The sequence below is a fragment of the Pezoporus occidentalis genome, unplaced genomic scaffold, assembly GCF_034315485.1.
Source record: "Pezoporus occidentalis ecotype Australia unplaced genomic scaffold, CSIRO_AGI_Poc_V1 ctg155, whole genome shotgun sequence".
NCBI lineage: Eukaryota > Metazoa > Chordata > Aves > Psittaciformes > Psittacidae > Pezoporus > Pezoporus occidentalis.
The window spans coordinates 1,562,557-1,586,224 of record NW_026913372.1 but is presented as its reverse complement, the minus strand read 5'-3'; the positions used below and the strand labels follow the sequence as shown (position 1 = coordinate 1,586,224).

The following is a 23,668-nucleotide window of genomic DNA, read 5'->3' as shown; positions in this document are numbered from 1 at the left end:
TTAGGCCGGTGCTGCGCATGCGCTACGTCGCAGCAGGCGCTACGTCTGTCGCAGTTCGATGACGTAGGATCACCGCGCCGCCTCCTCTGCCCTTCGCTGCCGATGAGGCGGTGCGCGTGGCCGCTGCTGCAGCTCCCCGCGCGCGCGGGGCTCGTGCTCCGCCATGGCGGGGCTGCCGCCGCCCGACTGCGACCTGCCGCCGCCGCCGCCGCGTCCTCCTTTTCCTCCTCAGTCGGCGGGGACGGCAGCTCCCGGTCTCCCGACACCTCTCTCTTCGTGCCGGTGCCGTTGAAGCCTGTCGGTGACGGGGCCGAGGAGGACGTGGGCGCCGAGCTCACGCGGCCCCTCGACAAGGGTGAGTGTGGAGAGGCAGCTGTGAGGCGGGAGCGCAGGCCTCGTCCCTCCGGGGCGCGCTGCCCCTATGACCCGCCTGCCTGGCTGGGTCCTAATGAGGGCTGAGGGGAACTGGCGGGCCCCGCCGGGCATCGTCTGACCTCTCCCGAACCCGCCTGCCACTCCGTTCGGGTTGTTTCCTGGGGTTTTATTTCGAGAGGTCTTACCTTCTGGCTCCTTTGACCGGTGTAGCTGCCCGTGCCCGTGCGGATGAAAGTGGGATGAAAGCTGCCAGGTGAGGTAGTACGGCCGATAGCGAGGTTTTTACCAAGGCTCATTAGGTGTGCCCTGTGTTGGGGGGAAGAAAAATCCCGTTGGCCTAGATCCTTCACTCCTTATCTCAGCGCAGTCAGAATAAAGGTAGTTGCCGTGGGGGCAGGTGCCCCTGCTAAACTGAAATCTTGTGGCATTCCAAAACTGGAACTGTGTCTGAACTTAGAAGTCATAGTTTTCTCAAACATTTAGTCAGCTGTTTCGTAGTTTTTTTCAAGTACTGATGTAGCAGACAGAAGAGCAGTCTTTGTGAATGTGCCTAGATGAAAATTGGGCAAAGCATCCAGTATTTCTATTACTGGCCATCAGCGTTAGAAACTTAAGTTTAACTTCCAGTTAGAATAGTGCAGACCTGTTTGTGTATTCTTGGGTTTGTACATCTTATAGTATGAACAAGTGTATGTTAAGTGTATCGGTTAGGAAAGCTGTGTCAAGAACTATTCACTTCAGTGCCGTCTGTGTTATGAGAGCTGCTGAGTATGTCAGAATCAGAACAGGAGTTTGAACTTCAGTCTTGGAAGTAATGTCTTTCTCAATGCTTTATGTTTCTGTTTGTCTGCTAGGTATGCGTTGTGTCATTTTGCTTGACATGTTTTTTGACGTTTAAGTGGAAAGAAGAAATTCTGTGGTTGGCCTTTAGATACTGTACACTTCTATTCTTTGCTGCCTTTGCACGTGATTATACCTCAAGAACCACTGAGTTGTAACTGTTTTTCCAGCTTTGTCTTTTTTTTTCTTTAGTTATAAGCCATACATCCTGTGCATTCTTCATCCATGCTCAGTCTTCTGCAAGGTTTTATTTTATCTAGCTGTGCTAGCACACTATCTTTAAAGACTTCCTACATAAAAAACAAGTTCTTGATCCTTTTGATGTTTGCTGGTTCCAAACTGAGAGTGTAAATGGGAACTTTATTCTTCATTTGCTATCAGAACACTTAATTAGGAGAACATATTATTTATGTATAGGAAGCATGAGAAAATGATCTTAATTTGTTCAGAGCCCTCAAGAAAAGAATACCTGGCTTTGACAGCTGAAAAATCCAGCTATGAGAAAAATTCTTGAATAGCTCTTACGGAAAAAATCTATGTTGTTTTCAGACTTGTCTTTGAGTGTTGACTTACATTAGTAGTGCATTCCTTGGGTGCCAGTAAGTATGAATGGTGGCATCTTACTTGTATCTTACCTATTCTCTCGAACTGTGTTGGATTTCTTCAAAGGTACAACTAAAATGCCCTGGGAAAATAAGTATAGACTCTGTTTGGTCTCTGCTAAGTTGTTGGGAGACAACAGATTGGCTAAAATTATTTATGTTCCCGCAGGTAAAAATTAACTACTTCGAACATCCTGAAGTTCTTTCATGTGAGACCAGCCAGGTGACCAGCATGGTGCTTGTCTGGCTTGCTGGCCTGTAGTGCTCTCTGCTGCTGTCAGTAATTTTGGATTTTGAAACCCATCAATAATGTTAATGAGGAAACTGAATGAGAGCTTCTTTAACAAATATCGTCCATTCTTTTTTTGTAAAATAGTCTTACTCTGCTTCTCCCTCTTGGATTCTGACTGCACACAGTATTATGCATCTGGGTTTGTTTTTTTATGGCTCGAATGAAGATGCTCTGTCAGATTTTGCTGTCAAAAGCTGAACTAGATTCAATAAAGAAAATATTATATTTGCAGGCTTTCTGATTCCAGCCTGTCGAGAAACTTTGTTACTTGCAGTGCGCATAATTCTAGTGTGAATCATCTTGTTAGCTTGCACTTGCTGAAGTGAGTGCTCATATTTTTCATGCTAGTCAAACACTGTCAGTATAATAGAAGCCTTTTTAGAAGCTTGGAAAGCCTTTATAACAAACCTGCTGGTTAATGGCCTTTAGTGAAATTGTTTCATGGCTGCATCTGTTTTCTGTTACTTCATAGGAAGTGGGTTCTTATGGGTGGTGATATATGCTTTCAGTTCTGGTGTATCAAGTATGTTACAGTTAGAAGGAGCTTTGCTTTTGAGTTTTTTTTACATGAATTGTGGCAGAATATATCTTTCTGTAGCCTTCCATTGCTTTTACATTAGTAGTGTTTCTGATAGATTTGTGTGATGGTGATGTCTTCATTCTGAAAGGCCCAAATGCACAGTGTGATGGGAAACAGTAGACCAATATGAAATTGCTGTATGATGGAACGATTTAAGATCTAAGTATGTGTTTGTTAAACCTCTTGTATGGTTGCCTTATTGAATAAGCCAGTTGTTGAGTGACTAGGTAAGACAAGAGCACATTATACCAAAATATCCAAGGAGCAGTTATGTAGAATCATAGAAGAGTTACGGTTGGAAAGACCTTAAGATCATCTAGTTCTAACCCCTGTGCCGTGGGCAGGGACACCACATGCTAAACGATGTCACCCAAGGCTCTGTCCAGCCTGGCCTTGAACACTGCCAGGGATGGAGCGTTCTACTCTGCTTTCGTGAGACCTCACTTGGAGTATTGTGTACAGTTCTGGTGTCCTCAACATAAAAAAGACATGGAACTGTTGGAACAAGTTCAGAGGAGGGCCATAGGGATGATCAGGGGACTGGAGCACTTCCCTTATGAAGATAGGCTGAGAAAGTTGGGGCTGTTCAGCCTGGAGAAGAGAAGGCTGCATGGAGACCCCATAGCAGCCTTCCAGTATCTGAAGGGGGCTTATAAGGCTGTTGGGGAGGGACTCTTCTTTAGGGACTGTAGTGATATGACAAGGGGTAACGGGTTAAAACTTAAACGGGGGAAGTTTAGATTGGATATAAGGAGGAAGTTCCTTCCTGTAAGGGTGGTGAGGCACTGGAATGGGCTGCCCAGGGAAGCTGTGAATGCTCCATCCCTGACAGTGTTGAAGGCCAGGTTGGACAGAGCCTTGAGTGACATGGTCTAGTGTGAGGTGTCCCTGCCCACAGCAGGGGGGTTGAAACTAGATGATCTTAAGGTCCTTTCCAACCCTAACTATTCTATGATTCACAACTTCCTTGGGCAACCAAGGAAGAAAAAAAAAAAGAAACTGTGATATTAAAATTAGAGGGTGAAAGGGAGCAAGAGGTCTGCTCATGCATGTAGTCTCAGAAGAAAGGGATGTAAAGAGCAATGAGAGAAGATATGGATGTTATAAAGGTAGGTGATCTGCTGTCAGTACAGAGAGAGAGAGAAGGATTGATAACTGACTTCATGATCTTCAGTACCAAGCCTGAATGTTGCCAAGTCAGTGGGCAACTCAAATTAGGTCTAATTTGACTATGGGCCTTCTGGTATGGAGATGATCCATTATCTGTTTTGAAATAAATGTAAACAAAAATCTACTGTGTGAAAGGTCAACGCTTTCTGATGTGGCTTCACAGAATCCTTGATTCGGTTGTTGATTTGGGGCCCAAATGCTCAGTTGTCATATTGAGTGTCACTTCTGTGGCTTTGATTGTCAGACCAGTGGACTGTGCTTACTGGTGAGGAATGTAAGCTAGGAAAGGTGAGGTATTGTCAGCAATTCATGCGTCAGAACAGGAGGTGCTCAAACAAGTGGGTTATTTAGATGCACAAGGTCACTTGGACAGGACAGTAGAAGTCTAATAGTTCTAAAGGAGTTTAAGATACAGCAGTTCAGCTGCCTCAGTGGTAGCATACAGAAATAGACTGTTGGCATCTCAGATGCAGGAAAATGAAGAGTCTTCCTGCAAATAGGGCTGAAATAGCTAAACAAATCTGATGCTTTAGAGGCTAAATGCATAATTTCTGAACTTAATTGCAGAGTTAGGCCATCTTTTTACACAGAACCTTAATAAATGCTGCTGAGAAGTCAAAGTAATTGAGGACTAAGAGCTAGAATACTGTTCTAGAATGAGGAAATGGTAAAGAAAGGGAAATCTTAAAACAGAGGTGAATGGTACAAAAGGTAGTGGTAGGGGCAGGATAAAGATCTGAGTATGTACCCTCATAGTTAGCTTTTGCTGTAGAAATAGTACTACGTGCAGTCAGATTAAGCTAATGTGGGCATGCCTCATTGGGCTGCAATGGCAGCTTTGTTTCATTTTGATATACCTTATTGTTAAGAGAAGTATTTGTGCTTAGGAAGGATCATGACCTTGGATGCTGTGGGCTTCGATGGTCCCAATGTCATGTTGTCTTGCGTAGTAACAAATGTCCTAGCATTTACCTTTTCATCTTGTAAGGCCAGTAGGCTGTGAATTTGTCTGTGTGGCTGATGTGTTAACTAACTTCTTATGGAAGCTCTGAAGAAAATTAGCCCTGTGCTTTTAGTGCAGTGTTTTCCAATCTGTCTTTGATTTTTAGGCCCTTAAACATTTTCTGATGAGGGTATGGATGTCTTGTAGTAAATGTAAGCCAGCTGACAATTTTGTAACCTTTGTGAACGTTTCAGACTGGGTGTTAATCCATTAATAGACTACCATAATCATGTATGGGGTATGGGATATAGCCACCCCTCTCATGCTTCTAGTTTTGCTTGCAGTTTAACTGCTATATTCTTGTCACCTGCTGATTTTCATTATGCAAAGTTGGCTACCTGTGTTCTAGAGTGTAGTTATTTAGAAAGAGAAGCAATCTTTCAATAATTTAAGTTTCATCTCATGGGAAGCTTTCCATGTCATAGTAGAGATTTCAGAGTTACAAGTTAGCTGCAGAGAGCAGAGCTTAGCAGTGATGTGTTCAGTGACTTGTATTGACAAATGAGAGGTGTGCTACATTATGTATCAGTCGTAGCATTTTATAATATAGGGTTTGTAGAGTTGAGTTTTAAGAATAACATAAGTTTATGAGAAGGCGCTCATGATATTTGCTAGATTTTTGTGAATTTCTGATCTGCTATAGATGGAGAGGGGACATATTTTTACCATTGTGATTTAACTAACATTGCGATTTAATGACCTAAATTCAAGAGTGTACATTAGTAAAAACAGTTTTGTTGCAAGTCTGAAGGTGCCTTTTAGGGGAGGGAAAAGGTTTATTAATAACTTTGTAATAAGATACTTATACAAACAAAGCTGAGTGACATATATTAAGAAACTCTATTTTCTTTTCCCCTCCTTTATTTAACCTGAGAAATAGGAAGAATACTGCATCTCGTTTGCCTCATCATTCTGGAGTATGTCTTAGAAGCAGGGTGGAGGGAAGAAGATATTTTGAGATATTTAGTAAAACCTGTCACCAGTAGCTTAAGTAGATTTACTTTTCACATTAAAACCTGCTGTTTCCTGATAAGTGCCAATAAAAAGCAAACACCCCAAAACCTCCCATGTTGGCTGCAGGTTCCTACCTTTGTGCTTTCCTATCAAGTACCAGGGAGAGCATGTCTCAAATACTGACCTCACCTTTGTGTCAGTTCTTACTCTGCTGCGGGTTAAGATTGTCCTTTCCCACAGGGCCTCAATCATTGATTGTGTTTAATTTAGGATAAATCATTTGAATCCCCTCAGCATATCAAAGAATCCCTTTCTCCAGAGTAAGGAGACTATGAGCCATGATCTTTGTGCCAGGAGAATGTGATTTAATTTTGAGCAAACTAAAAAAAAAAAAGTTACTCTTTTTCTACAGGTGAAGTTCTAAAAAACTTAAATAAGTTCTACAAAAGAAAAGAGATCCAAAGACTAGGAGCAGACAATGGATTAGATGGTAAGAAAATGTTCTAAGATTTATTTTTTTTCAAATGTGTAATCTGTTTCTACTCAGATATGGTATTAGGTAGATCTGATCTGTTACGGGTCATACAACAGTGCTTGTTTAGGTTGTCTCTGTCACTTGGTTCAAACCAAGTGTTCAAATCTTTATATTTACTTTTAATATCTGATATTAAGTTGCAGGTTTTTAATACAATACAGTGTTTTATTGGGTGTTTATAAGTATGGTTTTGTGACTCCAGTCGCATTCACTTTGTTCCTTTTTTTTCTCCCCCAGCTCGCCTGTTTCACCAAGCGTTTATAAGCTTTAGGAAGTATATCATGGAATCCAGTTCTGTGAGTGCTGATTTGCATATTATTCTCAATGATATATGCTGTGATGCAGGCAAGTATCTGGAGTGCTTGTGAAATTAAATGTACTTTTTTATTCTTGGTTTTGACCTGTATGCCTACCTATGTACCTGTGGATCCCTCTATTGGGCTATAAAAGAGGTTAAAAATCATTTCCTCCCCGTCAGAAGCATTTGTGCCTCTCTTATGGAGAGATCTATCTTTAAATCCTCTGAAGCGGAAAGAAAGGAGGTAGAGGTCTTTGCTAGCAGCAGCCTGTTTTATAGCAACTTTTCTTCCCTGAAAGTGCTGTTCCATTTATTCCTCTCTTAAAAATCCAGTTGTCACTAGGGGGCACTTTGGGAGCTCTCTCCTGCCCAGATACCTTTAAGTACTTGGGAATACAGCTCTGATGTGCTCTGTTTCTCTTTAGCATTGATAGGAGTGAGTGTGAGTGTAGCATTGATAGGAGCTTAGTGCATCTTGTGTTGTAATCAACAACACTTAAGCGAGAGGTGATGCTAGCTGGTTACAGCGGAAACAGCTTTCTCCACAGTTATAGTTGCAGTGTTTACTGTCTTAGGAAATGTGAAGTGTCTTTTTATATTAGTTGTGCATAAAGTCTTCCACATGATTTCCTCACTTCTGCCTCTCATTTACTTATATATGAGCATTGTTTATATATACCTTAAAACTCAGGTTAGAAGTGTAAAGGATTATGGCAAGTTTTGAAGTTTTTTAGTTTGAGTTTTGCTTGTCTAAAGATAGTACTTGAAAATACTACAGTTTTTAAATTCTTTAAATTTTCACAGTAATTTTGATTGTGAAATGACTACTAATTCTCAATTAAAACCAAAAATGCACAAAAAAAACCACTGCTTTTTCATGTGTATGTGTTTGATGACAGTTTTTTAGCTTGAGATAGTTCTTTGAAATTCTGAGAGATGTGGTCAGTTTAGAAGTTCTGTGGAGATGTAGGCTACTAGAGTGAATATACTGAATTTCATTTTTTTCTTCAAACTGTTGTATTTGTAGTACATTGCTTAGTGAGTCTGTGTACTCATGTTAGTTTATCTTTCTGCCATTGGGATAATTATTGAACACTGTAGGGAGCCAGAAGTCGAAAGAAGTATCTAAGTGTCTGGTGGAAGTAGTAGAATTTTTTTTTTTGTAAAGGTTATTATGAAGATACATACCTTCAGCCAAGCATACAACTTTCTTAAAAGGATTTGTCTTCTAGGTCACGTGGATGATCTCTTTCCTTTTTTCCTGAGGCATGCAAAGCAGATCTTTCCAATGCTGGACTGTATGGATGATCTACGCAAGATCAGTGATTTAAGATTGCCACCCAACTGGTCAGTGTATTTAAGTGGTTGTAATGTTTTCTTTGTGTAACAGAATTTCATAGTCTGTGGACCTAAGCTTTTTGAAAGAGACCACAGTAATGAGAATTATTTTGAACAGAGTGTATGAATTCCACTCTAAATCTTTGAAAACATTGCATTGTTTAGAAGATGAATGTATAAGACTTAGTAACTTCATTATACTGTCTCTAAGAACTTGATCATTCTACTTTCAACACACTTTAAAAGTCTATTAATAAGTAAATTTTTAAGCTAATTTACAATTACCCCTGAATCAGTATCCAGAAAACCAGATTAAGTGTTCAACAAATCTGTTTTTTTTGTGTATGTTATAGGTATCCAGATGCCAGAGCTATTCAGAGAAAGATAATATTCCATGCTGGTCCTACAAACAGTGGAAAAACTTACCATGCTATCCAGAGATTTTTGTCAGCAAAATCTGGAATATACTGCGGTCCACTAAAACTTCTGGCTCATGAGATCTTCCAAAAGAGTAATAATGCTGTCAGTATGTTATATTACTTACCTATATCCTTAGTACTGGAACAGTCTCATGAATGCATGTTTGTAAAGTACTGTAGTGCTTAAGCTAGTCCATGAAGTAATGTGCTTGCATGAGTGCCTTTGCTTTGCAGTAACAGCTCACGTGAACACCAGTTGTGCATTTCTGCTTTGTGCGTGCAGAATGGAACATCATTTCCCCAAATGGAACATCACTTTCCCCAAAACAGGCTGTGCAATCATCCCTGTGACCTGTCTTCATTTTCCTGAGTTTAGCCATGTTCTACTATTAGCTTTTGCAGTGTGGAAACCATGGCTTCTTTTGCCCATGACCTTTATTTTAGCTTGTAGGCAAGAAAAGATCCTTGGTTAACTCCCCTCAACCTTCTGCTTCAGTGTTGAAATATATTTCACTGAACCATCTAATAAAAACTTCTACAGATTCAGATGTGTTGAGTTGAAGAGCAGTGACCTGTATCAGGTTCCTAGAAGCAGTTTTGATTAGTGCTTTTTTTTATTGCTTCCAGCATCCTTTTGAAGGCTCCTCGTCAGTGTGTTTCTGGCTACACAGAATCACACCAGTTCTCCAGCATTATAGTAACACCTCACATGTTAATGCAGCATTGTGTATATGTACAGTAGTGTTTACCACATGATCTTATAATTTCTCTTTTTCTGACAAGTCTGTGATTTAGAGCTTGTAATTCCAATTATTCATTTATCAAAGCAACATGTAGGAAAGATTGGCTTGTCCTAGGAAATGTCTGTAACAAGTACCCTGTAGAGAATGTGGATACCGTGCAGTGATGTTCTTGGTTAGCAGAGTTACTGCACTTTTTTCCCATATGTTTAGTGTGTGCAAGGACTTTTCACTTGGCAGCTCATGGATCATACGTAGCCCTTGAGGCTTAAACAGGGCTTCCTGCATGCCTTTGCAGGTGGCTGTAAATATGAATAAAATAGTCATCTGCCTGAGATTCAGCAAGTGTAGAGCTGACAGAGGATAGTGGCCCCTGCTGTCTCTCACAGCTAGTCTTCATGAACTCTTGCTGTGCAAGTATAAGGCAGTAGGTGAGACATCCAACAGGGCAATCACCAAATGAACTGGAGGAGGTTGGAGCTTGTAAGGCTCCTTCACTACTGGACAACGTTTTATGAGCCCCTTGTACTACAGCTCTTCTGACAGTTCTTTTGTTGCAGATGTGACAGCTCTGAAATGCTCAGAGGAGATGCAGCATCCTGCAGGAGTAGGGGAGGGCATCTAATTACAGACCCTGCATCTTCATTATACCCTTCAGCCTGATAGGGCTTAAATACAGGGCACAAGTCTCAAAAGGCTGAGTTGTTGTTTTCTGGATAGTATCCACTGTACTGTCTTTGAAGCTACTCTAAGAAACTATTTTTTTTTCCCCTTTGGAATGGGGATTTTGTTGTGTTACAGAAACTTAACATGAGTTTTCTGAATCCCTTTAGAATGTGCCATGTGACTTGGTGACAGGAGAAGAACGCGTGTATGCCAATGAAGATGCCAGACAAGCTCCTCATATTGCTTGTACCATTGAAATGTGCAGCACTAATACACCTTGTATGTATACAGAATTGTTTCAGTCATATCTGTGATATCTTCATGTGTGCTATTGCCTAGACTCTGAGGTAGTTGAGCTATTCTTTTTTGTTCTTATTTGAACGATTTCTAAACTCTGTTACAGGAGTTAGAACAGTGATCATCTTAGAATAGCTTTTTGGTGGTGGAGGATTAACTTGATTTGATCAACGTTTTTTAGAAAGCCTTTAAGTTCCGTCCTGTGTTGATTTGCTGTTCTAGATGCTCTTCCTTGGTGCATGATATTTTTCTTTTTTGTTTTAAGATGAAGTTGCTGTGATTGATGAAATTCAGATGATCAGAGATCCTGCCAGAGGGTGGGCTTGGACAAGAGCCCTTCTAGGTAATCTTGTTTGTGTTGACAAGCTAGTTTAGCGTGGTTTAAATGGCACATTAAATTAAGCTTAGCAGTCAGAATATTCGTAAGTGGTTACAATATGGTGTGCAAAATGAAACTATTTTTTATGTCTTCTCACAGCAGGATAGAGAGATATTCTGCCTCAAAAGATTTGTCTGTATGCAACAAGTTGCCTGTCATGTTTTATTTAATGATTTTTTTTTTAAGATTCTATTCTCTAAGTTATGCAGATGCCTCTTTTAGTTTTAGTTCCTTGGGTAATACGGAGTCTTTGTGTTGTTACACTCTATTGTCCTTTTACATTGATTATTTTCTAAAGGTTTGCTTTTTATTGTTCAGTTAAAACAATACAATTGTTGAGAGATTTTGTTATGAAGAGGTACTGTTAAATGTATGGCAACATGAAAAACATTAAATATAGTGTTAGTCTAAAGTAATCATTTATAGAGCTGCATTGGTCTGTTAAATTCTTAGAAGAATGCTTCTTTTTATAAATTTAGAATTTGTCAAGAGGAATTTTTGAAACTCATTTTTCCTTAGATTTTGAGCAAAAGTCTGGAATCTGACTTCTCCCCCTTACTTCCCTCCACTGCTTGTAGTGCTAAGTTCAACAGCATGATCTATCACACTTCCTGTACCTCCTTTTTTATTATCTTTTCGGTTCTGACTGCATTTGGGTCATATTCGTAATTTTAGGAGGTCATGCAGAAACCAAAGCTCTTATGTTCTGTTGTGGTTTGCGAGTTAGTAAAACATTAGTAGTAAATAAAACATTTTCAAAGATTTGCTCCATTTGTTCAGTGGTTGAGTGTACCTCTTGTTTTGGCTGAGAGGGTGCAACAAGGTATTAGCTACTCTGATTATCATACTAATGGATTTCCAAACAACACTTGCTGATATGAGATCAAAAGCAGCTCTAAGCAGTGTATAGTGGGAGAGGCATTAGATACTGATCAGGGTGTTGAGGGAACCGAAGTGCAGTCCTCACTGACATGTTTAGCAAACAAAATGTAATTTTGGTTAACTTAAAAATCAGCTGAAGCTACTGTAGTCTATAAATACATAACATTTTGCATTTTATTTCATTGAATCTTGTTTAGGGCTCTGTGCAGAAGAAATCCACGTTTGTGGAGAAGCTGCTGCTATTGACTTGGTGACAGAGCTCATGTACACTACAGGGGAGGAAGTTGAAGTAAGTTTTTTAATTCTGTCAAATTATGGACAGAACATCAGGTTCTCCTTGCTGGAAAACTGGCAAAAATTAGGGATTTCTGGGAGTAGCACTGATCACATTTATTCTTGCAGGACTTCTTGTTAAAATGTTTCTCAATTCCTGTAAGCTAAAGGAGATGTTGCAAAGTGGTTTGGTGGGTTTTATTTTTTTTTTTAATAGTGGTATAGCTTTGCTTAGACAAAGGGAATGCTACAGCCGTTCAGGGATGTTCTTTACAGTTCTGTTCCCCTTGAAGGGTGCAGTGCTCTTAAGTTTACTGAGGTTACTGGATCTGTTGGTATTTATTCTCCATATGACAAGGAAAGCAGTTAAAAGCACTAACATCTCCAGAACAGCGATTGAAAGGTATCTGAAACCCAACTTTACTGTCATAAATATTATTTTTTTGGAGGGGCAAGTTTCCTTTGTGAAGAGTATTTAAAAACATAAAATTTGGTCCTGAGTCCAGCCTATATGATTTCGTGGTGAACTATCAGTAGTGTGTGGTTCTAGCAGTTCTGTGTGTGGTGGAGTGTGTGAAAGAGGACCAGTTACAGCATTCAGATGATTTGAGTGAAAACAAACTCTCATTTCTTTATAGAATTGATACATAGTCTGTACATTTCTTTTCTTGAATCTACTTTACCTGCAAAAATATACAGTTCTTCTGTGTCTTTAAAAGACTGTATAGTTCTCAGTTTGGGAAGTGCTGCAAGATAGTAAGTGTGTAAGGTGTATGTCACCTTCTCCCCAGTAATTATCCCTTCAGAACTGTGTGAGATCCCTCAGTGTTTCAATCAACTTTAATAGTAACCATGCTGGCTGATATTCCATAGGAAGTTTTAATTTAAAAATTTATTATCTTTGACAATTCCTCTGTTTCTAGGTGCGAAACTACGAGAGACTCACTCCTCTCACTGTGCTGGATTATGCCTTAGAATCTTTAGATAACCTCCGCCCTGGAGACTGCATTGTCTGTTTCAGTAAGAATGACATTTATTCTATCAGTCGACAGATTGAAGCCAGAGGATTAGAATGTGCTGTCATATATGGCAGTCTACCACCAGGTGAGACTTTTCCTTTTGCTTTTAAGGAAATGTTCTGCTTCTTGCTCTTTCTTAGAAAAACTTTTAAAATGAAGCAGTACAGGTTTTTGTAGTTTTGTATCTATATTGTTAGAGAAAGTAATCAACTTTCATTGATTGATGTTTTAATCTTGGGATTAGACCTTTATTATGTTCTTAATAGACGTCATTAAATAAGGTCTGTCCACAGTTCTAGGAATTATTTAAATCTCTCCTGCCCCCTTCCACCAACAACAGCCAAATACCAACCAAATGCCAATTTTTTTGTTTGGTGGTGTTTTTTTTTGGTTTGGCTTGGTTTGTTTGGTGGTTTTGTTTGTTTGTTTGTGTTTTCCCTAAAGGCATTTGGCTTAGTAATACATAATCACTGTTTTATAAGAAGAGTTTTGTATGTGAACTGTTTTGTAATTTTTTTAGGAACAAAACTTGAACAGGCAAAGAAGTTCAACGATCCTGATGATCCATGCAAAATTTTAGTTGCTACAGATGCAATTGGAATGGGACTCAATTTGTAAGTATTTGGAACAGGTCATGGTATGGTTTTGTGGCAGATTTTTTGTATGTTGCTGTTGGTTTTGGGTTATTTTGGGGTGTGATACCTGCATGAATTCCTTCACTTATTTCTCCTCAGTTTGGCCAATTTGGCTAAATAGCTGCTATGTCTAGGTAACACAGTATCTGCATTTTAATTCTGAAGTAGTGATCAATTTGATGAGGTAGAACTAAGCTTTAATTTTAAAACTGATTCTAAAAATTAAATGGCTCACTTGGCCTAATTCTGTGGGAAAGCAGGCACTGTTAAGATCCTTTCAATTCACTGGAGTAAGATGTGCACAGTTGTCAGTGTCAGTCTCTTGCATTTCTGAAATATAGAGCAAGTTCAGTCCAGTTTCAGATGTATTTTGGTGCTGAAGGTAATGCAATCACATTTCTATAAACTACTAAGGCAGATGATGGTGAGACCTTACTAGAACATGGTTGATGTGTGTAGGGATGATGATTCTTCTGCAACTAACCAAACTAACCAGTAGTCTTATGCTGCCCTTTTGAATATGCTGTGTCTGTAAGTAGTATTTGTAATCTTTTAATTTATAGAGGGGAAAAAAAGCGAAAAACCAACCAAATAAAAAGGCTTTCATGCTTCTGTCATAGGTTAAAATGATTTCCAAAGAAGGATTTCTCTTTGTCTTTATTCAAATATTTCAGGTGTATAAGAAGAATAATTTTTAACTCCATAGTAAAGCCAACTATCAATGAGAAGGGAGAAAAGGAAATAGACTCCATTACAACCTCACAGGCTCTACAAATTGCAGGCAGAGCTGGACGTTACGGCTCATCCTTCAAACAAGGAGAAGTCACTACAATGCATCGTGATGACCTCATACAGCTGAAGGAAATTTTGAGTGAGCCTGTGCGCCCTGTGAAGGTGAGAGGCTCAGTACCTGATTTCTGCAGACATGCGCTGAAGCTGTTTTACTGTGTTCTGATCCCAAATTATTTTTCCTTGTGTCTGTTTACAAGTTAGTTATAAAAATGGGTTGTGTCATGCCCAATGGCTTTTTTGACTTTGTCCCATTTGGAGGCTTGCAATATTTCATTTATATTGATGCTGCTCTTTCAAGAACTAAAAGCTCAAACACATGCTCATGTTCTGCATAAGTATGCTAAATAAAGGGGATTCTAGGGTGGTTTGGTTTCTTGCATTTTGTCTTTCTAGATTTTGTTTCTGATGCACTGAGTTAAGAACAATATTGAGAATTAATGGAATTTTTTTCTTTGTTTTCCCTTTAGGCAGCTGGCCTACATCCTACTCCTGAGCAGATAGAAATGTTTGCTTATCATCTCCCTGATGCCACTCTATCCAACCTAATTGTAAGAATGATCAAAATATTAGCTTCTGCTTTAAAAATTAAGCATTACTTTTGGTCAGTGCTCTTTGTTCAAACATGTAGTTTGGGAACCTAACAGACAGCCTTGTGTATATCTTTTATCAATTGGATTCTTCTCTCTACCGTAGTGACTGCAAATATGTTTAGAATGCTTAACTTTTCTTTGTTAAACTTAAAAGCTGTTGAATTGTGTAAATAGGTTCACAGATGTTGAAGAGTATGCAACAACCTTTTCATTTCACCTGTTCTGTATTTTAAGTGTAGACTTTCTGGTCAGAGGCTGAAAATAATACAAATTGAAATTTTGATAAATTCCTGCGAAACTGGACTGGTTATGTCAGGTTTCTGTACATCTGAGAGCTACCAGAGTCTTTTTATTCTTGGTTCTGTGGACTTTATGGTAAAACAGTGTCTCCTTAACTTTGAGAAAATGGATTTTTTGGAATCTACTTGATCTCATTATTAGCTGAATAATAGAATTTTTGGAAGTGCCTAAACCTTTTAAAATAGAAATTAAGCTTATGATGCTGTATTTAAAAAACAGTATCATGGTTTTTAGTACACTGAGAAATTCTTAGCAGCTTTCATGGATTTAAACGTGTATTATTGTTCTCTGTTGATGTGCTGTTACATAGCAAAGTGTACAATTTCTAACCTTGAGGTAAAAGATTGTACTTGGAGACTTCCTGGAAAACTTAGGCTGGTAGGGTAACAGCACATCTTTAAAATTCTGTGATTGAGAATTTTGGGACTAGCATAGAAGTATTAAGATAAAACTTCTGTGTTAGGCTGGTAGGGTAACAGCACATCTTTAAAATTCTGTGATTGAGAATTTTGGGACTAGCATAGAAGTATTAAGATAAAACTTCCGTGTTGTTATTGATCTTTTAAGCATTTGGTCACAGTGCTTCTTTAAAGATCTTTTAAAAAGTATTTCAAAGATTTACACTAGAGAAATAATTTTAGGGGTGCACAAAAATTCCCCCTGCAACGTGCAGTTGGCATCTCCTTTTTCTCCAAACCTTGGATATGTTTCAGGTATTCTTTGACCTCTTCTGTTGCAATACTATATTTATCTTTCTTCCTAAGATATTGCTGGCATTGGACTAAAAATACCTCAATTATTGAATTTTATGCTGTAAAATTAGCTTTTTGGGTCGTGCTAAGTGATAAACCTGTAATGAGTTCTAAACATAGGGCTGGTTCCTGTGATGGTGTTCTTTGTAACTAAAATGTACACTTCCAGAACACTGTATTTGCTACTTGGGAGATGACTTGAAAATGCTTAAATAAAGCATAGTGCGTTATGTCTTCTCTGATCCTGTGTTAGAGAATTTAACAAAAGTCCTGTTAAGAGCAGAAGGAACTCCCTGTCCTCTTTTTTATTACCATGATCAAATTTGGTATTTTTAACTGTTCTTTCAGTATAACTAGAATTTAACAACTCTTTCCTGTGATAACATTCTCTTCATTTGGTTATATTTTCACAGGATATTTTTGTGAGTCTCTCACAAGTCGATGGGCTTTACTTTGTCTGCAATATTGATGACTTTAAATTTCTAGCAGATATGATTCAGCACATTCCACTAAATTTGCGATCACGATATGTCTTCTGCACTGCACCCTTGAATAGGAAAGAGCCTTTTGTGTGTACCACATTGTTGAAGGTCAGTTACTTATTTTCTCAAAAAATGCGGTATTTATATTGGAGCAAGCAGGTTTTGGTGCACTGAGACTATTATCTAGCTGCTGTAGTGATTACGGGTTTTATCATTACACCATTTGAGGGCATTCTTGAAGTGCTCGCAGGTAGTGATATAAAATAGCTGGAGATAATTTTTTTCAATTGCATTCTTCACCATTTTTATTGGCCAAATCTTTTAACTTCTGAGAACTTATTTTCATTTTGTGATATAAATTAAAGTTTGGATGGCTTTTCTGCTGTTTGCCTCAGAGAATCCTACTGCTTGCCTTGCAGGTGATCTATGGACGGGGAGAGATCAGAATTGTGTGACGTAGCTACTTGTGCACCATTAAGCTTTGTACTGTATCGTGTCTAAAAGTAGTCCTTAAAAACCAAGATGCTGCTGCTTCAAAGTGTTAGCTTGTCAGCAGAAGAATGTGGCGTTGTGTGATTTCTGATGTTAGAATACAGTTACATAGAATTAAACCCCCCAGAAAATACAGAGCTTAAGTTGCTCTCAGAATTACTTCATTTCACCTTTCAGGCCTGGATGAACTGTTTTCCACTGTGCCTCTGGTGTGATTGTTTTGAGGAATTTGTAGTCAGCTGCTGTCAATTTTTCGGGATTAATAGTTTTGCTTGGGTCTGTAACTTTGTTAGTATCACCTTTGTCCCTTTTAGAGACTGTATTAAACTTTTTTGTTAAAATAGCGAAAAAATGGAACTGATGTGGTGCCCTAGTGTCACAGATATTAGACCTGTGCTTTTCAGAAATGGCTAATAATGTTCTTTAAAATTGAGTGATTTAAAGATTTGTGGGAAATAAAAGTGCCTTATCAAGATAATTTTGAGCATTCAGATCCCAGGTAATGAAGGTACAGAGGGGCATAATGTGATGTCTGAGGGAGGCAGGCTGTTGTGAATGCCTGTGTGAATTTAAGCCCCGTTCCTTGGCAGAAAAAAAACCCCACCCTTCTGGCATTAGCCAGTGAGGAAGCAGTTATTCCAAGTCATCAACACTCCTGAAAATTATAAATATAGATCTTACTTGTCTTGTTAATCTCTTGGTAAAAGAGCTGAGATGTCTAGATTTCAGAAGGGTTGATTTCTAGTGCAGATTAATTGGTTTGAGTTATGAGTAGTGTGTTTCCTAAGTCAGGGAACAACACATTTAACATTTTCTCAATCTTGGAGATTCTGAAACGAGATAATTAAAGCAACAGGAGCAAGAGAATCAAAAAAAACCTAAGAGTTCCATCTGCTTTGCTAGATGAAATCATATATCTTAAGTGTTACGCTTTTCTGAATAGCTCTATACATTTGTTGCTTAACTATGGGCATGGCCCATGGACAGACTGTGTTAATGAGGCCCTGGGAAGGAAGAGGTGACTCCTGTGTTGAGTAATTAAGTGAAAGAATGTGTGGCATTTGGACTGTGTGAAACAAAGGAGGCATTTTCTGGAGCATTCTACATACACAGACTCAAGGGAATTTAACTCATTTGGGATTTCTTCCTTCATTACTAACAGAGGACTTAAAAAAAAATCTGCTTGTTTTCCAGTTTGCAAGGCAGTTCAGTAGAAATGAGCCTCTGACATTTGACTGGCTCTGTCAGCACACCAAATGGCCATTAGCTGCTCCGAAGAACATCAAAGAGCTTGTACACCTTGAGGCTGTTCATGATGTTTTTGACCTCTATCTGTGGTTAAGGTATTGTTCTTGTGCTTGAAAATTATTTTTATTTTTTCCTAATACTTACAACTACAATCCTAGAAAAGCAGTGTCTTTGAGTCTGTGTGTATGTGCTGCATTGTGGCCTCCTTTGACCCTTTAGAGAATCTTGACAAATGCAAATGTAGCTATGTTGTGGGAGCAAGTCGTGGGTTCTGCAGAGAAATTTGTGACTGACAAAGTTAGAAACAAAGTGATCCTGGACTAGAGCAGCTGAAATACCACTTAAAATACAGTGGCCTTGCCATGCAACATGTAAAAATTAGATATTTTTTTTTTTTACCATTCATAGTAGGTATCTTATTTTTGTCCCAGTCTGCAGTCCTTGAATCCTGTGTTGTTTTGCTTCTCTTCAGTTACCGTTTCATGGATATGTTTCCTGATGCTGTCCTTGTGAGGGGTATACAGAAAAAACTGGATGACGTTATACAAGTTGGTGTCAGCAACATCACAAAGCTGATCCGAGCTTCACAATCTGCAGCTGCTCCTGGCACAGTGGAAGTTGTGTCAGAAGACTTTCCTCTTTCAAGGACAAAGAGGGATACCAGGGCGGTTTCAGACCGTCATAGTGCAAGATCCACAGAGGCACTCTCTATTGCAGTGGACGTGGCAGGAGAAAGAAGAGCAAAGAACTTGAAAGCCTATCGGTCTTCAACAAGGCAGGAGGATCTGAAAAGCTATGGACGTGGATCTCTTGCCAACAGATTGCTGCGTGAAGGACTTCTAACACAAGAAATGCTCAGACAGCTGGAGAGTGAGTGGCAGGATCAGCACAGGAATGGTAGATATGGCATTGGTTCAAAAAGAAATGATCAGAATAGTTCAAAGGAAATGGAGAAAGAGAAAAAATAGAACCATGTCCTAATTCTGTTTAGGTTTTATTAATAAAATAAACTACTATTTTAATATCTTCTTTGGCATTTCATGTTTACACTGCTGCAGCTCCTTTATGTTTTCGTTTGTCCTGTGACCAGATATGTGAGGCAGTCAGAGAAATGGACTCTTAAAAGCTCAGAGGCCATACATTTGCATTTAGCAGTCAACTGTACACTTTTTCAATCATGGAATTCAGCAAAAGTGTATGATCTGCTGCTGTGTGAAAATTTGAACTTGATGTCTTCTTGCAAGATATCCTCACATCGTTAATAAATGTCATCTATTTCACTAGTAATGAATTAGCTACTCATTCCATCCCTTCTCAAAGGGCAGAGTTTAACAGATAACAAACAAGTAATGAACAACGAGGCAGGAAATTGGTTCATAATGGTGATAGGAGTCATGTGCCTCTAACCTTTGTGTATGTGAAAATGGGGAAGCATTTGTGTTAATGCGGTGGAGAACGATAAAATTCTGGCCTCAGGAATTTTTGAGTAAATTCCAATTCTGTCATCTGAGGGGTGATTACTGAAACAAAGTAAAATCTATCCTTGCTCTTTAAACTGTATTCTTTCTTCTAGGAAGAGCTCATCACGCTGATTCAGACAAAGTTTTGAGGGAGAAAGAAGAGAAAAAAAAATTGAATTATGATTTTTTTTGGAGAAGGGAGAAGATGTTAGAAACATAGGTGTAATTTTAGTTACTTTTGAGAAATTCGGATGTCTGTTTCTCCTTGACTTTTCTAGTTCTATTTAATACAAATTATTTTCTGTGGCATTTCATAATTGTTTTATTTGCTTCACATGCCAGTTTGTGATACCTGAATTTTGAGAGGGTACATGTAATATTTTATGGAAGTTCACATAACGGCATATAGTTTTAAGTAGCAATTGTGAGTTGATATTTGTGCCAGTAGTATTTCCACATACCTAGTTTATCATGGCTATCATAAATTGGGAAAGTTAGGTGCTTACTGCCTGGAGAAAGGTTTAATTTGCTGGAACTAGATTTTTGGGAAAAGGACTTTTTTTTTTTTTTTTTTTTCTGCTGCAGCATCACTGAATAATGTTTAGGTGCACCACCCGGCTATGGCTCTTTCATACATGTGCAGATGCTCTGTCATTTGTTTTCAAAGTGTGAGCAGCTTTAAGATATGCTTTTGAGCCCCTGGTAGGGATACTGGAGAGTGGAAAGAATCAGAAGTGGGTTTCAGCATTAGGATGTGTTGCTTGGGCTGCCTGAGAATAATGCTGCAGCAACTGTATTTCTGGGGTTGGCTATATGCAAGTCTGCAGATACTGCTTGCCTTAATGCTGGGATGCTTGTAAAAGCCAGGTTGAATTTCATTGTATCAAATACCTGACATTCTAAAATGATCAGCCACATATTTTTGCAGGTTGAAAGTTTGCTCTGAATGCCCTTTGTTTCCTCCTAGTATCAATCCTTTAAGCTGCTGTTTGGAAACAAGTCTGCAGCAGTTTGAATAATGTTTTAACAGCTGATTTCAGTGTATTTCATGAACTGTATCCCCATTAAAAGCAGGCAGTGCTTAAATGTTTCTAGTCCACATGATCTCTTGCTCATTTTAGTATCGCACTGGTGTGGAGGGAGGGTTTTAGGTCTTTCCCCTGCAAAGCCTCAGCTTGCTTTCCTCCCCAGAGAAATCAAGCAGCTGTGTGTGTGGCAGTGGCAATGTGAGTATCGTGGATTTCCTGCTTTGTAGATAGGTAATTCTGCTTTGCTTTCTCAGGGTCCTGACAGTCTCTGCTTAAGAGCAACGTGACTTGCTCAGAATGTGAGCTTGCAATTAACCCTTACAAATACCTTCCATCTGATGTTGTTCAAATAGCTTGTGTGATACAGATTACGTGATTCAGTAGTATCAGTTGCCTCCTTGTGTCCTTTGCACATGACAGTCTCAATTTGGGAAGCTGTAGTTGCTCAAGCCTGCAGACTGGTTTTAAAGGCTTGCGTTTGCCAGCTTACCTCTTGGACTGTAAACTCCTTGCTGAATCTGCAAAACCACTATTCAAAACCACAGTTGTACAAGTACAACTCTTCTATTTTCTCTCCCTCAGTGCATGTGGGGTTGGGTTGCGGGAGGCCTGCACTGCTACTGTACTTTGCTTCTAGTCTGTTTTGATAAATTTATCCTTTAATTGTATGCTAAATTGCATCCTAGTGTATATTTTTGGGCAAGGAAAGAGTGACTGCGACTTCAGGGTATAAGCCAGCCTTGAGTTTCAACAGCAAGCCTTGCAATAAGGAAGCTAAATGACTATAAGCATTCTTTTTAGTATTTTGCTGAGATTAGCACTTGGCTTAACTCATTGCTTGTTTCCATAGTGACTCCATAGTAACTGTTTTAAGAGCTCTGAAGTTTATTCAGGCGTTCACAGGCTGACTTTTTATGAGTTTTCTTCTGAGCTAATGGTGTGGCTGTCATTGACTCCCGTTAGGATGACTGCCAAATTGGTCCGTATGGTACAATCTGGACTGGTGTGGTGCAAAGCTATGCCAGCTGCACATTTTTAACATGCCCTGTGCAAGCAAGCCCCTGGGAGAGGATTGAGTGGCCTCTTGCTCTTCTTCATGGGGCTGTGCCAAAATCTTTTCTTTCTAAACATCGGCAACAGTGTTCACTTGATTTGGGAATCACATTTCCAGAACTGTTTATTTCAGGTATTCAGATTCCAGATTAATTTCAGGCATTCAAGTTACAGATGTTTAGAAGTTTATTGGTTTCACAATTACATTTTCTGTGTGTTTATTTGCTATGCATCATATGTAAAATGCTGATTATAACAGCACTACTCGGTAAAAGCTTTATTTCTCTTAAGCCAATGTTTTCTTTTCTGTCTGTACTGTCTCCATCTCTTCTAAATAGTGTCTGTCCTTGGAGTGAATTTTCCAGTCAGTTCCCTCAGGTCTTCTGCCTTCTTTTGCAGCCTGATGTTGCCCAAGGAGAGACATATGCAGGGCAAATGTGGGGCCCCCCTTCTGTTCTCAGTTTTGATGAATTTGTGGGAATATAATGGGGAAAAAAGCTACTGCTATTGGGATGGGTTCGTTGATTCTTGTTCCAAGATCACAGATTTGTTGGTCTTGGAAATATAAGCCATAATACAGACAGATTTCTCTTAATTATTCACCTGTAGCCTTATCTGTCCACTCTCTCCTTGTAAACCTGGGTGCCAGACCCAGCAACCAGGGTTGCCACTGCCTCTGATACCTCACCAAAGATAGATGCAGTAAAATGCTTATTAATATGGTACCTTTTTCTGAAGGAATCTGGTGCATGTTTAGCTGATACACTCAGGCGTTTATCTGAATTACCCATTGTAGCTGTGAGCTCCTTTCGTTGCAGGCCTTTGACTGCAAGACTGTTACAGAGGCACGTGAGCACCAGCTTCTTCACAATTCTCCATGGGACACAGTTTGGAGGGAGAACTGCAGGACAAGAAAGTAGGGAGAGGGTTACTATAACTTTGAAGTCTTATTGGCCTTGGCAAAGGGGGAAGGGGGGGGGGGGGTGTGACTTACTGGGTGCAGCTCTAACAAAGGGAAAAAAACAACATTGCCTCAAACCTCCAAGCTGCATGCAATTGGAGCTGATCTGTTCACTTGGTCCTGGATTGCCTCCCCTGTACTGGTCAGAATACACAAAATGGCTGTAGCATATTTGGGTATTGGGCCCTTAGAGCACTGAACCACTGTCTATGTGGAAATGAGATAATGTCTTGTCTTTTCTTGCACAGTAGGCTGCCTGAAGTTAGGATGTACCAGGGATGAGCCAACAAGCTATGCAGTGATTCTGACATGTCAGGTATTTAACAGAGCTTGCTGCCAGTTTAGGAACATGTAGATCTTTGAGACCCTTTTCCAGTGGCATCCATTAGAGAAAGAAAGAAAAGAGAGAATGAAAAATAAATCTACTGTATTACAGACACAATGAGCTCTGGATCAAAGTGGGATGGAGCTTGAAAGGTGATGTTTTCAATTTTGCTGGCCAGAGGGGTTGTGACTCGGATAGCATGGGTAAACAATGAGGAAAGAGACAGTCCCTCTGGGAGTCAGTGTCTGACTTAACGAGCCAGCAGTTATTAAAAGATGAATACAGGAGAAGTGAACCGTGCTTTCTGGCTGGTAGCATGGCTTTTTTTTCTTCTTTCTTTCTCCCTTTCTCTTAAAGATCAAAGGCCTAATTTTAGCACAAGTCCTATTTATGGACTGTTTAGCCACTCTGTCTGGTTTATTCATGTTATAGAACAGTGGAAAATAAAGAGAGCTGAGGATATTTCTAAATGTCCAGAGCTCATTCCTGATGCAAGACAGAAGAAAAGACCTCAGGCTTTCCTAGCAGAGGTTCTGTATAATTTGACTGCAAAGGTAGTTCCCTTCTGCTTCCTCAGCTCTTTCAGTCTTTTGTGATCAGAGACTGAAGAAACCCTGTGACTACTCCTGCTCTTCAGCAGAGCTATCTCCTGATCCGTGCCTTCTTGACATGCTGTGGCTGCCAGGACTGGGCAGAGTCCTCTTCTTGAGGCTGGTGCTGAGTATAGGGTTGAGTGTTGCTTTGTGTGTCTATGGATTATATTCCTAATCATACAGCCCAGCATGATGAGCAAGTGCACTTCTTTTACAATAGCATGAGATTTTTTGGTCCATCTCAGGATGTGAATTGATATAACCTGAGATTCTTTTCTGTTAACTGGCTGCTTCT

General features: G+C 39.4%; 1 protein-coding gene across 2 annotated transcripts; it reads left to right on the top strand.

Moving 5' to 3' along the window:
- Nucleotides 1–75: 75 nt before the first annotated feature.
- On the top strand, nucleotides 76–19,240 carry SUPV3L1 (Suv3 like RNA helicase). Of its 2 annotated transcripts, XM_062611672.1 has the most exons (15): nucleotides 76–355; nucleotides 6,229–6,306; nucleotides 6,589–6,696; nucleotides 7,882–7,996; nucleotides 8,341–8,509; nucleotides 9,980–10,091; nucleotides 10,375–10,452; nucleotides 11,568–11,659; nucleotides 12,567–12,747; nucleotides 13,183–13,276; nucleotides 13,972–14,191; nucleotides 14,557–14,637; nucleotides 16,145–16,321; nucleotides 17,900–18,048; nucleotides 18,426–19,240. In XM_062611672.1, exons 1-15 carry the CDS (start codon nucleotides 103–105, stop codon nucleotides 18,919–18,921), a joined length of 2,403 nt encoding a protein of 800 aa, XP_062467656.1. In that variant the 5' UTR covers nucleotides 76–102; the 3' UTR covers nucleotides 18,922–19,240. The 2 variants fall into 2 exon arrangements, with proteins under 2 accessions (XP_062467656.1, XP_062467657.1); XM_062611673.1 differs by lacking the exons at nucleotides 76–355; nucleotides 6,229–6,306 and having other exon boundaries at nucleotides 6,589–6,647.
- Nucleotides 19,241–23,668: the final 4,428 nt, after the last annotated feature.

Coding starts and splice junctions, on each gene's coding strand:
- SUPV3L1 (XM_062611672.1), top strand. CDS start 103: ATGAGGCGGTGCGCGTGGCCGCTGCTGCAGCTCCCCGCGCGCGCGGGG. Junction 10,453..11,567: donor TTGGACAAGAGCCCTTCTAG/GTAATCTTGTTT, acceptor AATCTTGTTTAG/GGCTCTGTGCAGAAGAAATC. Junction 12,748..13,182: donor ATATGGCAGTCTACCACCAG/GTGAGACTTTTC, acceptor TAATTTTTTTAG/GAACAAAACTTGAACAGGCA.